Source organism: Gigantopelta aegis, chromosome 1 (genome assembly GCF_016097555.1).
Source record: "Gigantopelta aegis isolate Gae_Host chromosome 1, Gae_host_genome, whole genome shotgun sequence".
NCBI classification, from domain to species: domain Eukaryota; kingdom Metazoa; phylum Mollusca; class Gastropoda; order Neomphalida; family Peltospiridae; genus Gigantopelta; species Gigantopelta aegis.
Window position 1 is genome coordinate 38,195,671 of NC_054699.1, and position 18,846 is coordinate 38,214,516.

The following is an 18,846-nucleotide window of genomic DNA, read 5'->3' on the forward strand; positions in this document are numbered from 1 at the left end:
GTACTGCAGATGCATACATGTTCAGTGTCATGCATGGCTAAGATGCCTACATGGATTATATTTTTCTTGGGTAGATTGTGCACACACGTGGATCTTATTTCGCTTTTATTTTTTATACCAATGTGACGTTTGTGAACTGGAATGACTGTCAATTAAGGTGTAAAATATTCGTTTTGTTTTGCATTTGTCTGTGTTTTCTTTTTCGGTTTAAATAAAAAATAACCGAACAAACATAATTACATTTATACTGTTTACTATAATTTTTAAAATGCGGGAAAGGTGTTTTTAGACTGGTTTTAACATTCTTAATATCAATAAGGCTGACCTACTTCGCGTTTATAAACACGAAAACAGGTGAATGATTTATTTTGAAATTATTATATAATTATTGATAATTCTAAAAAAAAAAAAATTGCACCCTTAACAATAAATATGTTGATACTTGATTAACCATTGAAAAAGGAATTGAACTTTAATTTGTTAAAAACTCCGACAACATGACAACTTCCTAAGCATACTTAAGCAAAATACCAAGTGCGCCGAATCACCGGACACGCCGATACACCAGACACGGTTGTAGAGTTTTCTTAGAACACCATGCGTTATTTTTGATAACACATGGGTTTTTAATACACGTACAGGTGTTAACAATTGCAAGACATACGACTGGCTGCTCCTAGGTGATGACCAGAGCCCCATTTCACTAAACGATCTTAGCCCTAAGATTACCTTAAGCGCACAGCTACCTTATGCACTTCAGTTGATCTTAGGGCTAAGATCGCTTCGTGAAATGGGCCCAGGTCACCAGTGCCATGCATCCAATGAAAAACAACACTGCGGAAATAGATTACACTGTGATATATAGTTAACCTGCCAATCATGGGTTTGTGACACGTAAGTTAGCTACAAGTGCAATGGCTGTAAATAACTTTTAGTTGAAAAAGATGTTAAAATTTGCTTAAAACCTGGTTTTTGAGGATATCTAAGAAATAGAATAATACATTCGTGTCTGTTAGATACCATTTATCTCACAACGTTGTTTAAAAATGTATCAAGCTCAATTTCATTTGATACATTTTAAAACAACTCGGTGTAAGATAAATGGTATGTAACGGCCACTCGTGTAGTATTCTCTATGTATGCACCAGTGATGTTACAGTGATTGAGTATAATCAATCCGTGATTAGTTGGACTCTGCCGACGTGACAGTCGATTATGAAACTCTATACTCGATATAAATGTCAACTGTAATTGTTCCTAATATGCTAGGACTTGGGTTGGTTTTCATGTGTAACAGATAATAGGTATTAAATGTAAAAATAGCGATTTGTAGCGTCCTTCCCGATGAACTCTTGTGTTGTTATAATAATTTAAGTTGATTGTGTAGTTGAAAGTTGATAGGTTGGTGTAAACCGGTTATAACCGATGATCGATGATGAAATTCCAACTGATTTCCATCACTAGTTAGTAGATAGTATACACAGTAAACTACATAAATGTTAATATATATATATATAGAATACTAAATAAGCTTGCCTGTCATACCATTTTTATGAAATGAATGAACAATTTTGGTATTTTGACGAGTGAAAGCGAGTCCGATACCAACATGGTATGACAGGCAAGCTAGTTTAGTATTTTATTTATTACAAACCAACTGCAAACAAGCCGCAACACAGAATTAAGCAGATGACGAGACCTACTACACGTTATTTGTTTACAGATTGACTCGGTAAGTGATCCTCGTCACGCCGATATTACACTAGTTAGATATTGAGTGATTGTTATGACATGAAATTACAAAAGAAAAGAGTATTTGTCACATATGAACAACCTTCAGATTTTTCAGGAATTCATATACTTTTGTCCGACACCCAGTAGCCAGATTTTCTTTGTGCTTCATTAATTCATGTTACTCTAGATTAGACACAGCTTGGTAGTTACACTTGTTAAACATTTTTATTCCAGATCTGGGTCTGTTTTCAACAAAAACGTTGGTAGAAGCAAACCCCGACCACCCAGTGGAAGTTAGAACGCAGGTACAATCAGTTAAAAGTCCATGTTTAAATATTATTCTTTAATTATTTTATTAACAAAAGATGTTTGCTTGTTTTTTCTTTCAATAAAGTAGGCACTTTTCACTTAACTAATTAAACTGACAGTGTTGTTCACAAAAGAGGAATTATCTCCCCTTCCAGTGACCTCTTGACTGGTTAATCAAAATCTGTGGTACGTCTAAAAAAATTTTAGAAAACTACGCATGTACTTATTTTTATTTGGGTAAGGGGTGTCTTTTTTTTTTTAATTATGGTTTTGCTTATATTTATTAATTTTGGGTGGTATTTATTAATGTAATTTTTGGCGGCATTTATTAATGTAATTTTTGGTGGTGTTTATTAATGTAATTTTTGGCGGCGTTTATTAATGTAATTTTTGGCTGTGTAAATTAATGTAATTTTTGGCGGTGTTTATTAATGTAATTTTTGGTAGTGTTTATTAACGTAATTTTTGGCTGTGTTTATTAATGTAATTTTTGGCTGTGTTTATTACGGTAATTTTTGGAGGTGTTTATTAATGTAATTTTTGGAGGTGTATATTAATGTAATTTTGTTTTTATTTCTCTAGAAGCAGCAGTCCCCGGATGAGAACGTGGACGCGTGGGGCAACAAGGTGTGGCACTGTGACAGTAGCCGCAGCCACACGAGTGTCGCCAAGTACGCGCAGTACCAGGCAGCTTCCTTCCAGGAGTCGCTGCGGGTCAGTAACCATGGCGATGAGGCCGCTTTCAGTCCCCTACCAGTCTGTCTCTCTGTCTTAGCTCAGTCGGTTGAGTGCTCGATTGAGGTGCTTGCATGACAGGATCGAACCACCTGGGTGGATCCATTCGACTGATTGGGTTTTTTCTTTTTCCAGCTAGTGCACCACAACTGGTATATTAAAGGCCATGGTATGTCCTATCCTGTCTGTGGGATGATGCATATAATAGATCCCTTGCTACTAATGGGAAAAATGTAGCACGTTTCCTCTCTAAGACTATATGTCACAATTACTAAATGTTTGACATTCAGTAGCCGATGATTAATAAATCAGTGTACTCTAGTGGTGTAGTTAAACAAATTTTAACTTTGTAATTTAGTTTAAAATGTATTTTTATGTCAAACGCACACAAAAACGGAGTCAGTGAGTTTTAAATGAAAAGTTGTTGTGCTCCATCACTGTACAGGTAAACAGGAAGATAAACTTAGGCTTGTTGCTAATATTTGGGAGGGGGGGGGGGGGGGGGAATGTAATTATTGCAGTAAAAATTATTAATAACTTGATTATATTTTCCCCCCAGGAGGAACATGAAAAAGCCAAAGGTCATCATCATCCCAAAGATTCTGACAGCGACTCGAACTCATCTTCCTCGTCTAAAGTGTGAGTGTTCACTGCAGGGATTTGATATGTGATGATTACATGTTAACAAATAAAACATGCAATCCATTTTTATTTGTACATTAAGCACCAGTGAAAACATGTATATATTGATAATATAATGTAACGTAACATAATTTTTTATTGCCAAAGAGACTGGATACACATAAGGTACATGAACTTAAAGCACAGTATATGAATTAATTTTCTAGTAAAAAGTTAAAAGATGATCAAGTTTGGCATGAACCCCAGATGTATATATAACTGACTGTGTGAATTTCCTTCCAGTAAGAAGCTAAAGACAATAAAGTTTGGCACGAACCCCATATGTATATATAACTGACTGTGTGAATTACCTTCCAGTAAGAAGCTAAAGACGATAAAGTTTGGCACGAACCCCAGATGTATATATAACTGACTGTGTGTGAATTATCTTCCAGTAAGAAGCTAAAGACGATAAAGTTTGGCACGAACCCCAGATGTATATATAACTGACTGTGTGTGAATTACCTTCCAGTAAGAAGCTAAAGACGATAAAGTTTGGCACGAACCCCAGATGTATATATAACTGACTGTGTGTGAATTATCTTCCAGTAAGAAGCTAAAGACGATAAAGTTTGGCACGAACCCCAGATGTATATATAACTGACTGTGTGTGAATTATCTTCCAGTAAGAAGCTAAAGACGATAAAGTTTGGCACGAACCCCAGATGTATATATAACTGACTGTGTGAATTACCTTCCAGTAAGAAGCTAAAGACGATAAAGTTTGGCACGAACCCCAGATGTATATATAACTGACTGTGTGTGAATTATCTTCCAGTAAGAAGCTAAAGACGATAAAGTTTGGCACGAACCCCAGATGTATATATAACTGACTGTGTGTGAATTATCTTCCAGTAAGAAGCTAAAGACGATAAAGTTTGGCACAAACCAGATGTATATATAACTGACTGAATTATCTTCCAGTAAGAAGCTAAAGACGATAAAATTGGGCACAAACCAGATGTATATATAACTGACTGAATTATCTTCCAGTAAGAAGCTAAAGACGATAAAATTGGGCACAAACCCCACATGTATGTCAGTGTTCTCTCTGCTCCATTTAAGCGGGGCGGCCCGCCCTGCTATTGCATTTTGCCGCCCTCCTTTCACGTTCTCCGCCCTCCTTTATTTTTCTGCCCCCCTCTTTATTTTTCAGCACCCTATTATATTTTCCAGCACCTATCTCCGCTATTTCCAAATGCACACTTTTTTTCCACACAAAAAAAACAATGATCAGTCTGCACACTGGACATCAAAGGAAACAAGCTGCGTTGTGTACGAAAAAGCAATTGACGAAACATTTACAACAGTTACCGTTACGTAATTTAATAGTATTTTTAACAGCCTCTATTTTGTCCCATACCTGTATCCATTTGTATTTTTAATACAAACAATAAAAGTTATATTTTATTTGAGCAATGGAAACATTTAATTTTTTTATGGATTCGGCAATCTTCGACTGAAAGAAAACCCCACTTATTTGGTGCCAAATTTGTCACGATATCAGAATGGTCGCTCTATCTTTTGTTTCGACTAACTGTCGTCTGATATTTTGTCCTCAGTTACAGATATAATTGATTGTAACTGATGATTTTTACTTTCTGTCATTCTGTTTATTCAGCAGTTCTTATAACATATTGTAAACTTTTCATTTTGGGAGGATATCACCACTTATAAAATCAACGGAAGTGGTAGTGTTTAGTATTAAAATCATTCATCTTGGGTGCCAAATAATATATACACCGGCACTACAAAAACGAAACTTATCACAGTGATTGATTCATTCGATGAAGATGGGAATAACAAAAAATGTTTTCGACATTAGGGGATCACACAAATGTCTTTTTTGTTTTTCTTATATCTTGAAATCTTTATTAAAATAATAATATTAAACTTTGATCGATTCAGCAAAACCGGAACTGCCAGTGAATATCAGACCGATAACATCTTCGGTTCAATTAAAAGACGAGTCTGCTTGTATTTCGTATACACTTTTTGTAATCAAAATAAGGAGTATGTCTTTCCACAAAGTCTATCAACACACAACATGGTAACCACCAAGCTCTTCCCCCCCCCCCCTTTTTTTTTTGGGGGGGGTGTTTCATTTTAGTTTTTTTTGAAGGGTGTGGTGCTGCGTGGCCGCCCTCCTTTAATTTTCACCCAGCGAGAACACTGTATATATAACTGTATATATAACTGACCGTGTGTGAATTATCTTCCAGTAAGAAGCTAAAAACGATAAAGTTTAGCACGAACTCCAGATGTATATATAACTGACTGTGTGTGAATTATCTTCCAGTAAGAAGCTAAAGACGATAAAGTTTGGCACGAACCTGGATCTGTCCGACGAGCGTCGCTGGAAGCCGCAGCTGGAGGAGTTGACAAAGCTGCCTGCGTTCCTGCGCCTCGTGTCGGCCTGCAACATGCTGAGTCACGTCGGCCACACCATCCTCGGCATGAACACCGTCCAGCTCTACATGAAGGTGCCGGGCTCACGCACGCCAGGTACGCACCACACACTGCTAGTACTACTCGCCTTAGTGGGACCAAGGTATTAGGGCTCCAGACTTGTTAAAGGTTTACACTCAAGACTCTTTAAGGTCGACGACAGTCAATTTTCGCACCCATAACATAGCCAACACTCAATAGCCGATGTATTTTTCATGCTGGGGTGTTGGTAACAGTCATTTTTCGCACCCTTGCTTTGGCTTCGTACATAATAACATAGTTTGACACCCAATAGCCGATGTATTTTTCATGCTGGGGTGTCGACAAGTCAATTTTTGCACCCTTGCTTTGGCTTCATACTTAATAACGTAGTTTGATACCCAATAGCTGATGTATTTTTCATGCTGGGGTGTCATTAAACCAGGTTTGTTAGCCCGAGACAGTTTTAAATATTGAAATCACTTGACGATTCTCACACAGATTCCCAACACATCAGATTAAACTCTTAACTCTTAATAAAATGTGTTGAGTGCATCGTTAAATAAAACATTTCCTTCCTTCCTTTGGTAAATTAAAAAATTTTTTTTTACTTTTAATGTTTTTTTAAGTTTAGCTTTTTGCAGATTTTATTTGACCAAGTGTCAAATTAGCCAGTTGTCATTAAGCAAGCATTCCTTTCCTTCATTTGACGAGTGTTGTTTTTGTTTGATTGCAGGACATCAAGAGAACAACAACTACTGCTCTGTCAACATCAACATCGGCCCCGGTGACTGCGAGTGGTTCGCCGTGCCCGACCAATACTGGGGCGTCATACACAACCTCTGTGAGAAGTACGTAACCAATAGAATGTGCTCTTACATCTTGACTAGACGATGTATAAGTAAATGCCGGATAGTCCTAGAGGTTAAGGTTGTTAAAGAATTTTGCTTTTCACTCTTTTATTTTCTGCCCATATCTAAGGTACCAAATGAGCAATGACACTAAACAAGTCGGAGTCTGGACGTCTGTTGTGTGATTTCATTTTTAAAATCGGATTAGGTTCAGAATATTTTGGCGACTACTATTTTCATTTTTCTTATTTTTGCGCAGAAGCAAAATAAACTCTCTATTTGGTTATTTATGGATACCTTAGTTTTTTGTAAATCAAGTTCGAACATTATTTCTGCAGTTATTATCTGTTTTGATTCAGCCCTTTGGTTTTAAACATTTCTGTTAACTACTGATTACACTCACTAACATTTCTGAACAACCAGCCCCAGAAGCAACTAGTGTAATGGTAGTATAATTACTGTTTTCTTCAATTATTATCTGTTTTGATTCAGCCCTTGGTTTTAACCATTTCTTTTAACTACTGATTACACTCACTAACGTTTCTGAACAACCAGCCCCAGAAGCAACTAGTGTAATGGTAGTATAATTACTGTTTTCAGAAACAGCGTGAACTACCTGCGCGGTTCGTGGTGGCCGGTGCTGGAAGACCTGTACGAGGAGGACGTCCCCGTTTACCGATTCATCCAGAAACCCGGCGACGTTGTCTGGATCGGCATCGGCTGTGTGCACTGGGTCCAGGCCATCGTGAGTTGTCTCACTTCACACAATCCATGCTAGTCGTGTTACAGTGATCGATTATCATCGAAAATTGATCCTTTTGTTTCTACCAATGTAAGGATTGATTATAATCCAAAATTGATCCTTTTGGTTCTACCAATGTAAGGATTGATTATAATCGCAAAAATTGATCCTTTTGGTTCTACCAATGTAAGGATTGTTTATAATCCAAAATTGATCCTTTTGGTTCTATCAATGTAAGGATTGATTATAATCGCAAAAATTTATCCTTTTGGTTCTACCAATATAAGGATTGTTTATAATCCAAAATTGATCCTTTTGATTCTACCAATGTAAGGATTGATTATCATCCAAAATTTATCCTTTTGGTTCTACCAGTGTAATGATCGATTATAATAGAAAATTGATCCTTTTGGTTCTACCAGTGTAAGGATCGATTATAATCGAAAATTGATCCTTTTGGTTCTACCAGTGTAATGATCGATTATCATCAAAAATTTATCCTTTTGGTTTGGCAACGGGCTTTACAGTATTTATGGCTGATGATTTTGTAGCTTCAGTGGCAAACAGTTTTTCAGTGGTGTTGCTGTAATGGTGGCAACGGGCTTTACAGTATTTATGGCTGATGATTTTGTAGCTTCAGTGGCAAACAGTTTTTCAGTGGTGTTGCGACAATGGTGGCAACGGGCTTTACAGTATTTATGGCTGATGATTTTGTAGCTTCAGTGGCAAACAGTTTTTCAGTGGTGTTGCGACAATGGTGGCAACGGGCTTTACAGTATTTATGGCTGATGATTTTGTAGCTTCAGTGGCAAACAGTTTTTCAGTGGTGTTGCTGTATTGGTGGCAACGGGCTTTACAGTATTTATGGCTGATGATTTTGTAGCTTCAGTGGCAAACAGTTTTTCAGTGGTGTTGCTGTAATGGTGGCAACGGGCTTTACAGTATTTATGGCTGATGATTTTGTAGCTTCAGTGGCAAACAGTTTTTTCAGTGGTGTTGCTGTAATGGTGGCAACGGGCTTTACAGTATTTATGGCTGATGATTTTGTAGCTTCAGTGGCAAACAGTTTTTCAGTGGTGTTGCGACAATGGTGGCAACGGGCTTTACAGTATTTATGGCTGATGATTTTGTAGCTTCAGTGGCAAACAGTTTTTCAGTGGTGTTGCGACAATGGTGGCAACGGGCTTTACAGTATTTATGGCTGATGATTTTGTAGCTTCAGTGGTAAACAGTTTTTCAGTGGTGTTGCTGTAATGGTGGCAACAGGCTTTACAGTATTTATGGCTGATGATTTTGTAGCTTCAGTGGCAAACAGTTTTTCAGTGGTGTTGCGACAATGGTGGCAACGGGCTTTACAGTATTTATGGCTGATGATTTTGTAGCTTCAGTAGCAAACAGTTTTTCAGTGGTGTTGCTGTAATGGTGGCAACGGGCTTTACAGTATTTATGGCTGATGATTTTGTAGCTTCAGTGGCAAACAGTTTTTCAGTGGTGTTGCGACAATGGTGGCAACGGGCTTTACAGTATTTATGGCTGATGATTTTGTAGCTTCAGTGGCAAACAGTTTTTCAGTGGTGTTGCGACAATGGTGGCAACGGGCTTTACAGTATTTATGGCTGATGATTTTGTAGCTTCAGTGGTAAACAGTTTTTCAGTGGTGTTGCTGTAATGGTGGCAACGGGCTTTACAGTATTTATGGCTGATGATTTTGTAGCTTCAGTGGCAAACAGTTTTTCAGTGGTGTTGCGACAATGGTGGCAACGGGCTTTACAGTATTTATGGCTGATGATTTTGTAGCTTCAGTAGCAAACAGTTTTTCAGTGGTGTTGCAACAATGGTGGAAAACATTTGTGCAACTCTTAGATGTGTTGAATCATACATTTTAATGAGTTAGTATATTTAGTTATAAGAGTTAATTTTAAGATCTGCTTGACAGCGTTGGTGTAGCAACATGAATTAGTGTATTTAATTATAGAGTTTGACATTTTAAGATCTCTGTTTGACAGGGTTGGTGTAACAACATAGCGTGGAACGTCGGCCCGATGACGTTCAAGCAGTTCCAGTTGGCGTCTGACCGCTACGAGTGGAACAAACTCCAGAGTTACAAGTCGATTGTGCCGCTCAAGCATCTCTCCTGGAACCTGGCGCGCAATCTTAGTATTCCAGAGCCAAAGCTGTTTGAGGCGCTCAAGTGAGTTCCATGTGACGGGTGGTTAAACAGTAAGAGATACTAGGGGTGCCACTATACATCGATGCATCTGTACACATCTGTAACTACATACATTTACAAGCTTAAATACTTCTTTAATTTGTAAAATATAGTTTTAATCACTCTTTTAATGGAATTTGATTGTATTAAATGGATACTAGAAATAGTAAACTTATCGCAGTGGCATGTTTACTGACAGATAGTTGACTGGTTGCCATCATATATTTATTTAATGTTTGGGTGCAAAAAACCCAGTCTAATGGATGGCTGCAAAGCGCTCTTGGCCTCCAGAACACTCCTCAGTTGATACTGACAGAACCATCAGGTGAAATAATTCATTGAGATCCTGGTTCTCTATGATGCAGTCAGTGTTGTTTGTGTGCTGTAGTGTTTAATACCAGAAATTGTCTTTGAATCTTTTGTTTTCTGTTGGACATGTATACATTTTAGTTACATTAGCAGGCAGAAATGTTTTCTGGGTTTTTTCTTGATGCAATGTATACACCATTATTAATGATGCTATTTTCAGGTTTTCCTTGATACAATGTATTCACAAGTTTCAAATGTTGTAATATTTTCAGGTTTTTCTTCATGCAGTGTATTCAGTCTTCAAATGTTGTAATATTTTCAGGTTTTTCTTGATGCAATTTATTCACAATCTTCAAATGTAATATTTTCAGGTTTTTCTTGATGCAATGTATTCACTATCTTCAAATGTGATATTTTCAGGTTTTTCTTGATGCGATGTATTCACAATCTTCAAATGACGATGGACTTCCTGGAGGAATTGTCGATTGAAATGAAGTGGCACGGCCGAGGAAGAGACGAACCCGCCCACTATTGTGATGACTGTGAGGTATGGAATGAACAGTTTCTTAAAACTAATTCAACACTGTTTTATTCAAATGGCCATCGGTCTACAGGCTGGTAGGTACTGGGTTCGGATCCCAGTCGAGGCATGTGATTTTTAATCCAGATACCAACTCCAAACCCTGAGTGAATGCTCCGCAAGGCTCAATGGGTAGGTGTAAACCACTTGCTCCGACCAGTGATCCGTAACTGGTTCAACAAAGGCCATGGTTTGTGCTATCCTGCCTGTGGGAAGCGCAAATAAAAGATCCCTTGCTGCTAATCGGAAAGAGTAGCCCATGTAGTGGCGACAGCGGGTTTCCTCTCAAAATCTGTGTGGTCCTTAACCATATGTCTGATGCCATATAACCGTAAATAAAATGTGTTGAGTGTGTCGTTAAATAAAACATTTCCTCTTACGACTGTCAGATTTACCAAATGTTTGACATACAATAGTCGATTATTAATTAATCAATGTGCTCTAGTGGTGTTGTTAAATAAAAGAAACATACATATTGAAGCAGTCTTTACGATCATTATTTAAGCAATGCAATTGACACTTGTTTGAAATTAGGACAAATGAAAGAAAATGTTTCTGATATTATTACGTCATTGTGTTTTGTTCAGGTTGAAGTGTTCAACATTCTGTTTGTGATGGATGTTGTTTTTGTTTTGTTCAGGTTGAAGTGTTCAACATTCTGTTTGTGATGGATGTTGTTTTTGTTTTGTTCAGGTTGAAGTGTTCAACATTCTGTTAGTGATGGATGTTATTTGTGTTTTGTTCAGGTTGAAGTGTTCAACATTCTGTTTGTGATGGAGCGGGAAAAGAAGTTCATTGTGCACTGTCAGGACTGTGCGTTGAAGATGAGCCCGAGTCTGGCGGGGATCATCGTCCTGCAGCAGTACACTATGGAGGACCTGCTCGAACTCTACGACAAACTCCAGCTCCACTCGGTGAGGCGTCACCCAATCAAACTACACCAGTTTGCAAATGAATATTCATCATACAAAACAAACAATCACACCCACCCAAAAAATAAATTTGTTAATATTTTAGTTTTATATGAAAAGATTTGCCCCTGGCATGGTCAGAGCATGTTTTTTTCTTTAATTATTTGTGTGGTACTTAAGCATGTGTCTCTGACTACATACAACTGATGTCCCTGATGCAATAAAACTGATGTCCACGCCGCAAAATTAAAGTCCATCATACAATTTTTAAAACAAATAACCATCCTACCACAAAAAAACCATCCCTTCCCCAAAAAACATTGTTTAAATTTTAAAATGAAAAGAGTTGCCCCTAGGCATGGTCGGAGTAGATTTTCACTTTAATTATTTGTATGGTCTTTAAGCGATTATATGATAAAGAGATTATGACCCTTGTGTGTTTTGGTATCATGAATATTATATATTAGGAATACAAATAATGTATTATTATTCCTAATATATGATATTGACGATACCGAAACACCCTCTGCTCTCTCTCTCTCTCTCTATCTCTATCTCTATCTCTATCTCTATCTCTATCTCTATCTCTATCTCTATCTCTATCTCTATATATATATATATATATATATATATATATAAATTGAATGTTTATATATATTTGTTTCATTTTCAGCCACATCCAGCACCCATCACTATGGGATAAGCCATGTGGTTAGCTCTTCACAATACTGACAGTTCGTGTCATGTTATATATCACAGTGGAAGACGTTTGCATTTGCTGTTCGTGGCTTTTCGTCAACTGAGTAATGTGTCATCTGAGTAATGTGGCGTAATGGCAGGCCAGTGTTGCTTGCCGTAATAATATCTCGAACCTTGTGGGCGTGGTGTGAAAATGGACATTGTTTCATTGGTCGTTGTCCATGACAATCGACGTTTCATTGGTGGTCGTCTGACGACCCACATTAAATCTGAATGTTGATCTCATTTCATGTTCCTTGGCGTATGTTACGTGTAGAAAGAAACAAAATGATGTTGTTGTGCTTGTTGTGTCTGACGTTCGTCTGTGAATGGTGGAAAATGTATTACCTGCTCATAGAAACAGCAGGTTACAGGAAGACTTTGAAGACAAGTTAAAAATTGTACAGACTGGTCGGTTGTTTGCTGTTCACACAGGAGATTAGTAAGACCTTCTGGAGTAAATGTATATATATGACAGACAGATGATTTGTACAGGTAAACGTACCAGTTTATTTGCAGTTCAAACAGGAAATTAGTAAGACCTGCTAGAGTATATGTAGTAATGACAGACAGATGTTTTGTACAGGTTTACAAGTTTATTTGCTGTTCAGACAGGAAATTAGTAAGACCTGGGGCTTAATTCACTAAACTCTCGCAACTGCCATTTCGCAATTAAATGCAAAATAACTTGCAAACACGATGTAATGTTGCTCAAGCAAGCCTAAGCGGCTTTGTGAATTAGGCCCCCGTTCTGCAGTTAAAGATGAGCTGACATTAGAGCAAGAACTGAATGCATGTGTTATGGGTTGCAGTTGAAACAGGATTCATTGAGCAGGACTAGCTGTAACATCGACTAATCTGCCAATTGCTCATTTTAAAAACAATCGGCAACTTTTATTTTGATATGGTGAAATAATTTCTTGTAATGATAGATATGTTATTGGGGAAAAACATTTTTGTTTTGTTTTTTTACTTAAATAATTTGTCTCTAGGTGAGGTCTGCTGTAAAAACTTCAGTTTAGCTCTGATGTTGATATAAAGATTTAAGAGTTATCAAGAAGCTTGCTGAACAAGCAGTAAGTTGGTATTAAAGACATGTTTTAGAAAGTGCAGTTTATCACAGACAGTCACATCATAACGAACTGTACAAGTTTTAGGATAAATTGCTGCTAAAATCCGAAGTTGGCAAGTTGATGCAGTGGAATAGACAGGATGCCGGATTTTGCAAGAAAGAAAGAATCGTTTACAACAATAGGTGGACCAAAAACAAATTCTATAACACATTTCCAAACTACTTTCTTGTTAATTAATGGTTTCAAAACAAGAAAAATGTTTATATTTAAAACATTTAGATAAATGGAAGTCTGCTCCATGATTTTTGCCTAGTAACCAATTGTTTGGTTAATTGAATTATATTTGTGTATCCAGTGAATTGCTGAATCAGTTACCTCCATCTTGAATTGAGCAAAGGTTCATTATGTAACCAAATGGTGGTTTGCATGAATTTAATGTTGTGCAACCAACACCTGACAAGAATAACTGTTGAGGTGAAATTGAAATTTATTTGATGTAAAAGAATGTCAATACGAATGACAGATCACAGTAAAGACCAAACAAAATGCTTTTTATATATCTGAATTTTTTTTATTTGTACTGTTAGTACTTATATGGAGATTTACGTTTACATGCAAAATTAGTCTGACGGCTTTTTGTAAAACTAGTCCCTGATTAGTCGACCCGCCTCATTCAAGAAGGTCATCACGAGAAATGGTGTTATGGAAATGTTATTGGGTTTGTTTTTTTGGGTCCACCTGTAATATCTATGCAATTACACTGCCATATCCTTCATTCATTTTGAAAGCATCTAATTTATTTGATGGCTGGTTATAGAGAACTGTCTGACAAATTGAGATGTCCCAAAACAATGAGCCGACTTTACAAAGCCTGTTTATCTTAAACGGAGGTGTTCAGTCATTGTAAATGTTACGACAGTTAACACGTTCGTACGTGTAAGAGAAACACAGGCTTGTAACTTCGACTACACTTGTTTTAAGTATCTGAACGTATACAAATATCGGGGCACACAAGTTTTCAAAACCATACCAATGCTCCGTGATACATACATAAATGTACATCAAAAGATGTGGTATGTGCTGTCTTGTTTTGAAACGGGAGCCTTGTGGTGAAGAGCCAATGCCCAGATTTTCAAAGCTAACTTAGCACAGAGAACATTTTATTTTCAAAATCTTGATTAGCGATATTTCTGGTCAGTTAAAAATTGGTTAGAAACTATTGTTTAATGTTTTAAAATTGTGTAACGATCTCTGATACTTGCGTAGCGAATTGCGGAGTGATACTGAACAAAATGTTCCCTGTAGTTTTACAATATCGTAAAACAGTCTTGGACTATGGCATCTGTTGTAGTGATGTCCATAGCTTACCGCAGTTTTATGATGTCGTAGCGCTAAGATAGCTCCGAAAATCTGTTAGCAGGATATCTCATCAGCTGAGAATTTTTGTATTCTCTGTTCTCTCACACATTTTAATTTGTCAACAGTTGGTCGACTGACTGGCAGGTTGCTCCTATCATAATTTCAGCTAATGGGCGGCAGCGATATTTATTGATGTGATACATTTATATTCTATTTTTTGCAGAATTTATCCATAATAGAGCATAGAAGAAAAAGAATTATACCATCTCAGGGTTTTCATGTACTTGTTGAAGTCCAACCGCGTTACCTAGAGCGGTTTAGTTAGAACATTGATGACACACCATGTATTCAAACTACTAATAGCCTAGTCAGACTGAGTGACTGAAAATACACCTGTAAATGAGATTCGGTGTAGTGCGGTAACGATAAGGAAGATGCGAATATTTGTTGGATTTAGTCGTATTTAATGTTACTTAGTGTTAGTCCCCTTGTGCATCTTAAAACAGACTTGGGGAGAATTTGTTTGCTCAGACAGATTTAACATTTTCATTGACAGGTGTACAATAGAACATTTAGAAAATAGAAAAAAATGAACAAAGGAACAAGACTTTTTCGACACTACATAATAGGCAGATAAACAGTTAATTATTTTTCTTGTATAATATGTTCACACAACAACAAATGTATTAACATTTACTCATGAAAAAGTCTGATCTGCAAAATATGTCAAGTCAACTCACCAAAGGCGACCATGACACTTAGTTTAGATTTGTGTACGATGTGAAAGAAAACCTGTGTTTATCATAAATTATTGAAAAAGGTTACTTTGTTTTGTTCAACGACACCACTAGAGCACATTGATATAGTAATCATTAGCTATTGGATGTAAGACATTTGGTAAGTTTTGACGTATAGTCTTAGAGAGGAAACCTGTTACATTTTCCATTGGTAGCAAGCGATCTTTTATATGCACCATCCCATAGACAGGATATCACATACCACAGGCTTTGATATGCCAGTCGTGGTGCTATGGCTGGAACGAGAAATAGACCAATGGGCCCACCGGACTAAGGTTTGTGCGGTCCTGTTGAGGAGCATTATTCACACAGTTGTAAACACTGTGCTCTGGATGCAGTTAAATCAAGGGAAATCCCTTGAGCTTGGAACAAACATATTTCACACTTTTATCAGTATATCAACAATACAGGGTACTTGTAGCTCCGTTACCTTATTGACTCTTTGTAATGAGTTTACTTTATAAAAAAGTTACCAATTTTATACCCGAGACGATATAACACTCCATGTTACCGAAAACTGCAGTTCACCAGCACCATTCAAAGAGTTCCTGATTATAATTTTTTTGTCCATTAAAATCAAAATCTTAGTTTTTAGAGAATAAGTAGCTCAGATTTCCCCATGACAAAAATTGAGGGGAGTGGTTACTTGCTCCCCTACCGTAGATTAAGGATAACCATTTTAATATATTATCTTATTGAGCATTAATATTTAATCCATTTGTAGTACTTTGGGTTTTTTTTAATTCACATGCTAAGGGGAGCTAAGCATTATTCTCTTGTAGTGTTAGTGGAGTGATGGAGAGCCAGTGTTACCTCCCCTTAAAGCTGAGGTCTGGCAACTGTTATTGCAGTACAACACCGGCCTTGGTGGTGGTGTTGTTAAGCCATTGGACATAAGGCTGGTAGGTACTAGAGCTGCAACGAATACACCAAGTGGCGAATACGATACGTATCACGAATATGGGTTCTCGAATATGAATAAATATTCACGAATACCAATAATTACAGTGAATTTACCAATACTGTACTACTGACTTGCTGAATGAAGCAAGACACCGGTGAACAAAAGTAAAAAATAGTATTTAAATAGTAGGATGTGTTTAACATTAAACTTTGGAGTGTTAGAGGTTGAAAATTAAAAAATTAAATGTCAGTTATAAAAACTAAATTATAATAAAAAGAAAATTAACCAGACGAAAAAACAAAACAGACTGCTTAAAATACTTCTGTGTGTACATACAGCTTGCAAACTGTGGTCTTTCTAAAGTTATATAATTAATAATAATAATAAAGTTATTTAAAAAACACAAATATATTCAGTTCTTTGGGTAACGAATACGTATCGTGGATAGCCTGTATTCGGTGCACCGAATACATGAGTGAATCGTTGCAGCTCTAGTAGGTACTGGGTTCGCAGCCCGGTACTGCTTCCACCCAGTGCGAGTTTTAACACCCTAGCTCTTCTGTCACTAACAACTGACTCACTGTCCTGGACAGATAGCTGAGGTTTATGCCCAGCACAGCGTGCTTGAATCCAAGCTTACGGGATTTGTGACCAAAATAATATTGAAGGAAAGCATTATAAGATGTGACTGAATAAATCATTTTTATAACATGTTTTTTGTACCAGGAAAGAAACATCAACTTGTCATCATAATAACACATACTTGCAAGTCTTGTAACATCGAAATCATATTGTTCACTTTTTTTATAGCAACATTTTCTTGTGTTGCTTACATATAAATAATTATATATATATTTAACAAATTTACACTTTTTATTTTACAAAAACTTGCTGACATGCATACATGTATGTTCTTGAATAATTAGTTGATTATTTTGTATATGGCCGTACGGTAATGTGTTACCTAGTTTGTACATAGTTTTGTTGTACCTGTAATTGAAATCTGCGTTTGTCGGCATGGTTTAGATCCCTAGCATCCGTTTGTATATACGAGTACCTTGTTATCTTATTGATAGTTTGTGAACAGATCTCTCGGCTAGCTAATGTGCGTTCTGTTATCGGTACTTTGTTTTGTTTAAATTTGATATAAACAATATTTATTTGAGAAGTGAAGGGAGCCGTGGCGTGTTCAGGAGGGCGCGTGTTCTCGAATGTTTCGACTGGTTTCCATCATTGTCTGTCCTGTCATATTCATTAAACGTTGGGCACAAAAAACCAGTCTCACAAGTCATCGCGTTCACTCGGATTCCTGAACACGGCTCGGGCAAACAAGCCATATGCCAATATAGATGACTACTTGAAGAGGATAGGTAAACAGACCATGTATGTGGGTCTGTATAAATGCCTATTTCTGTTTAATTTTACAAGGACTATTCCAGAACGTTTTACAAGTTGTGGGAGGCATATTTTTTTTATTACCTACTAACTAGCATTAACAAAATAATAATAATAAAAAAGACTATGGTGGGGAAAAAAGGGAAACACTTGTTATGAAGAAAATATTTTTGCATTCAAGAAATAAGAATTTATTTGATGGGTGCCCACCTGTCCTGCAGCCTGTTGAAAGAACCCTCCCCCACACCTGATCTCCCACCATGCATAAAATTGTACCAAAAAAAAGAAGAAATAGAAGCCCTTCAGTACCCATCCAGATATTTTTTTTACCAAACTTCCCAACCTGACCAATCTAAGACAGCTTTATATTTGTGGGTCGGATTCGACACAAGTTCTCATCTTGTTTCTTATTGGTCTGTCAGTCAACTGGGATAGAACCATGTTTCATGCTGACAGGTTTAGCGTATGTTAATGGGGACCATGGGTGTGTGGTTTTCGTTTGGCTTGCAGATGCTGTATAATTATTTGAAACCCTCCCATATGTGTCTGGCTGTATTGTGACAGACAGTGTACATATGTTGGTAGATTTTCTCATAAACAGCATGTAAATTTCTCATAAACAACATGTAGATTTCTGACAAACAGCATGTAGATTTCTCATAAACAGCATGTAGATTTCTCAAACAGAACATGTAGGTTTCGATCTGTTTGAAATATCATGTTTCATTCTCTTGTCTATCACTGTACTCAGTCATCATCGTCTTATGTCTTATTTATTGTGTTCAATAAATTTATCTTTCTCAGAAAACCGTTTTATTTTTGGTAAAAAAAACAATAAACATCAGAAGTTGTATTGTGGTTTGATGTGATCAAGGAGACTGCTGTTTGGATGGTCCATACATCACCATGGTAACGCATGACTACAGTTAAACTAAACCCGGACCAAAGTACCCGACACTGATAATTTTTTATCTTTATTCCAGCACTATTCATGGAAAGTAAAGTAAAGTTTGTTTTATTTAATGACGCCACTAGAGCACATTGATTTTTTATCTTATCATTGGCTATTGGACGTCAAACATACGGTCATTC

At 36.9% G+C, this 18,846-nt stretch overlaps 1 protein-coding gene across 2 annotated transcripts in view; it reads left to right on the forward strand.

Annotated features, from left to right (window-relative positions):
* The window catches only part of LOC121374746 (histone demethylase UTY-like), a 134,341-nt gene extending 118,863 nt beyond the window's left edge, over positions 1-15,478 (forward strand). For both annotated transcript variants that reach the window (XM_041501857.1, XM_041501864.1), the window contains 10 exons: positions 1,969-2,039; positions 2,626-2,757; positions 3,338-3,417; positions 5,759-5,964; positions 6,623-6,737; positions 7,338-7,482; positions 9,486-9,670; positions 10,418-10,544; positions 11,324-11,491; positions 12,162-15,478. In XM_041501857.1, the coding sequence (XP_041357791.1) occupies positions 1,969-2,039; positions 2,626-2,757; positions 3,338-3,417; positions 5,759-5,964; positions 6,623-6,737; positions 7,338-7,482; positions 9,486-9,670; positions 10,418-10,544; positions 11,324-11,491; positions 12,162-12,191 (1,259 nt within the window). In that variant the 3' untranslated portion in view covers positions 12,192-15,478. The remainder of the gene's footprint in view (positions 1-1,968; positions 2,040-2,625; positions 2,758-3,337; positions 3,418-5,758; positions 5,965-6,622; positions 6,738-7,337; positions 7,483-9,485; positions 9,671-10,417; positions 10,545-11,323; positions 11,492-12,161) is intronic.
* Positions 15,479-18,846: the final 3,368 nt, after the last annotated feature.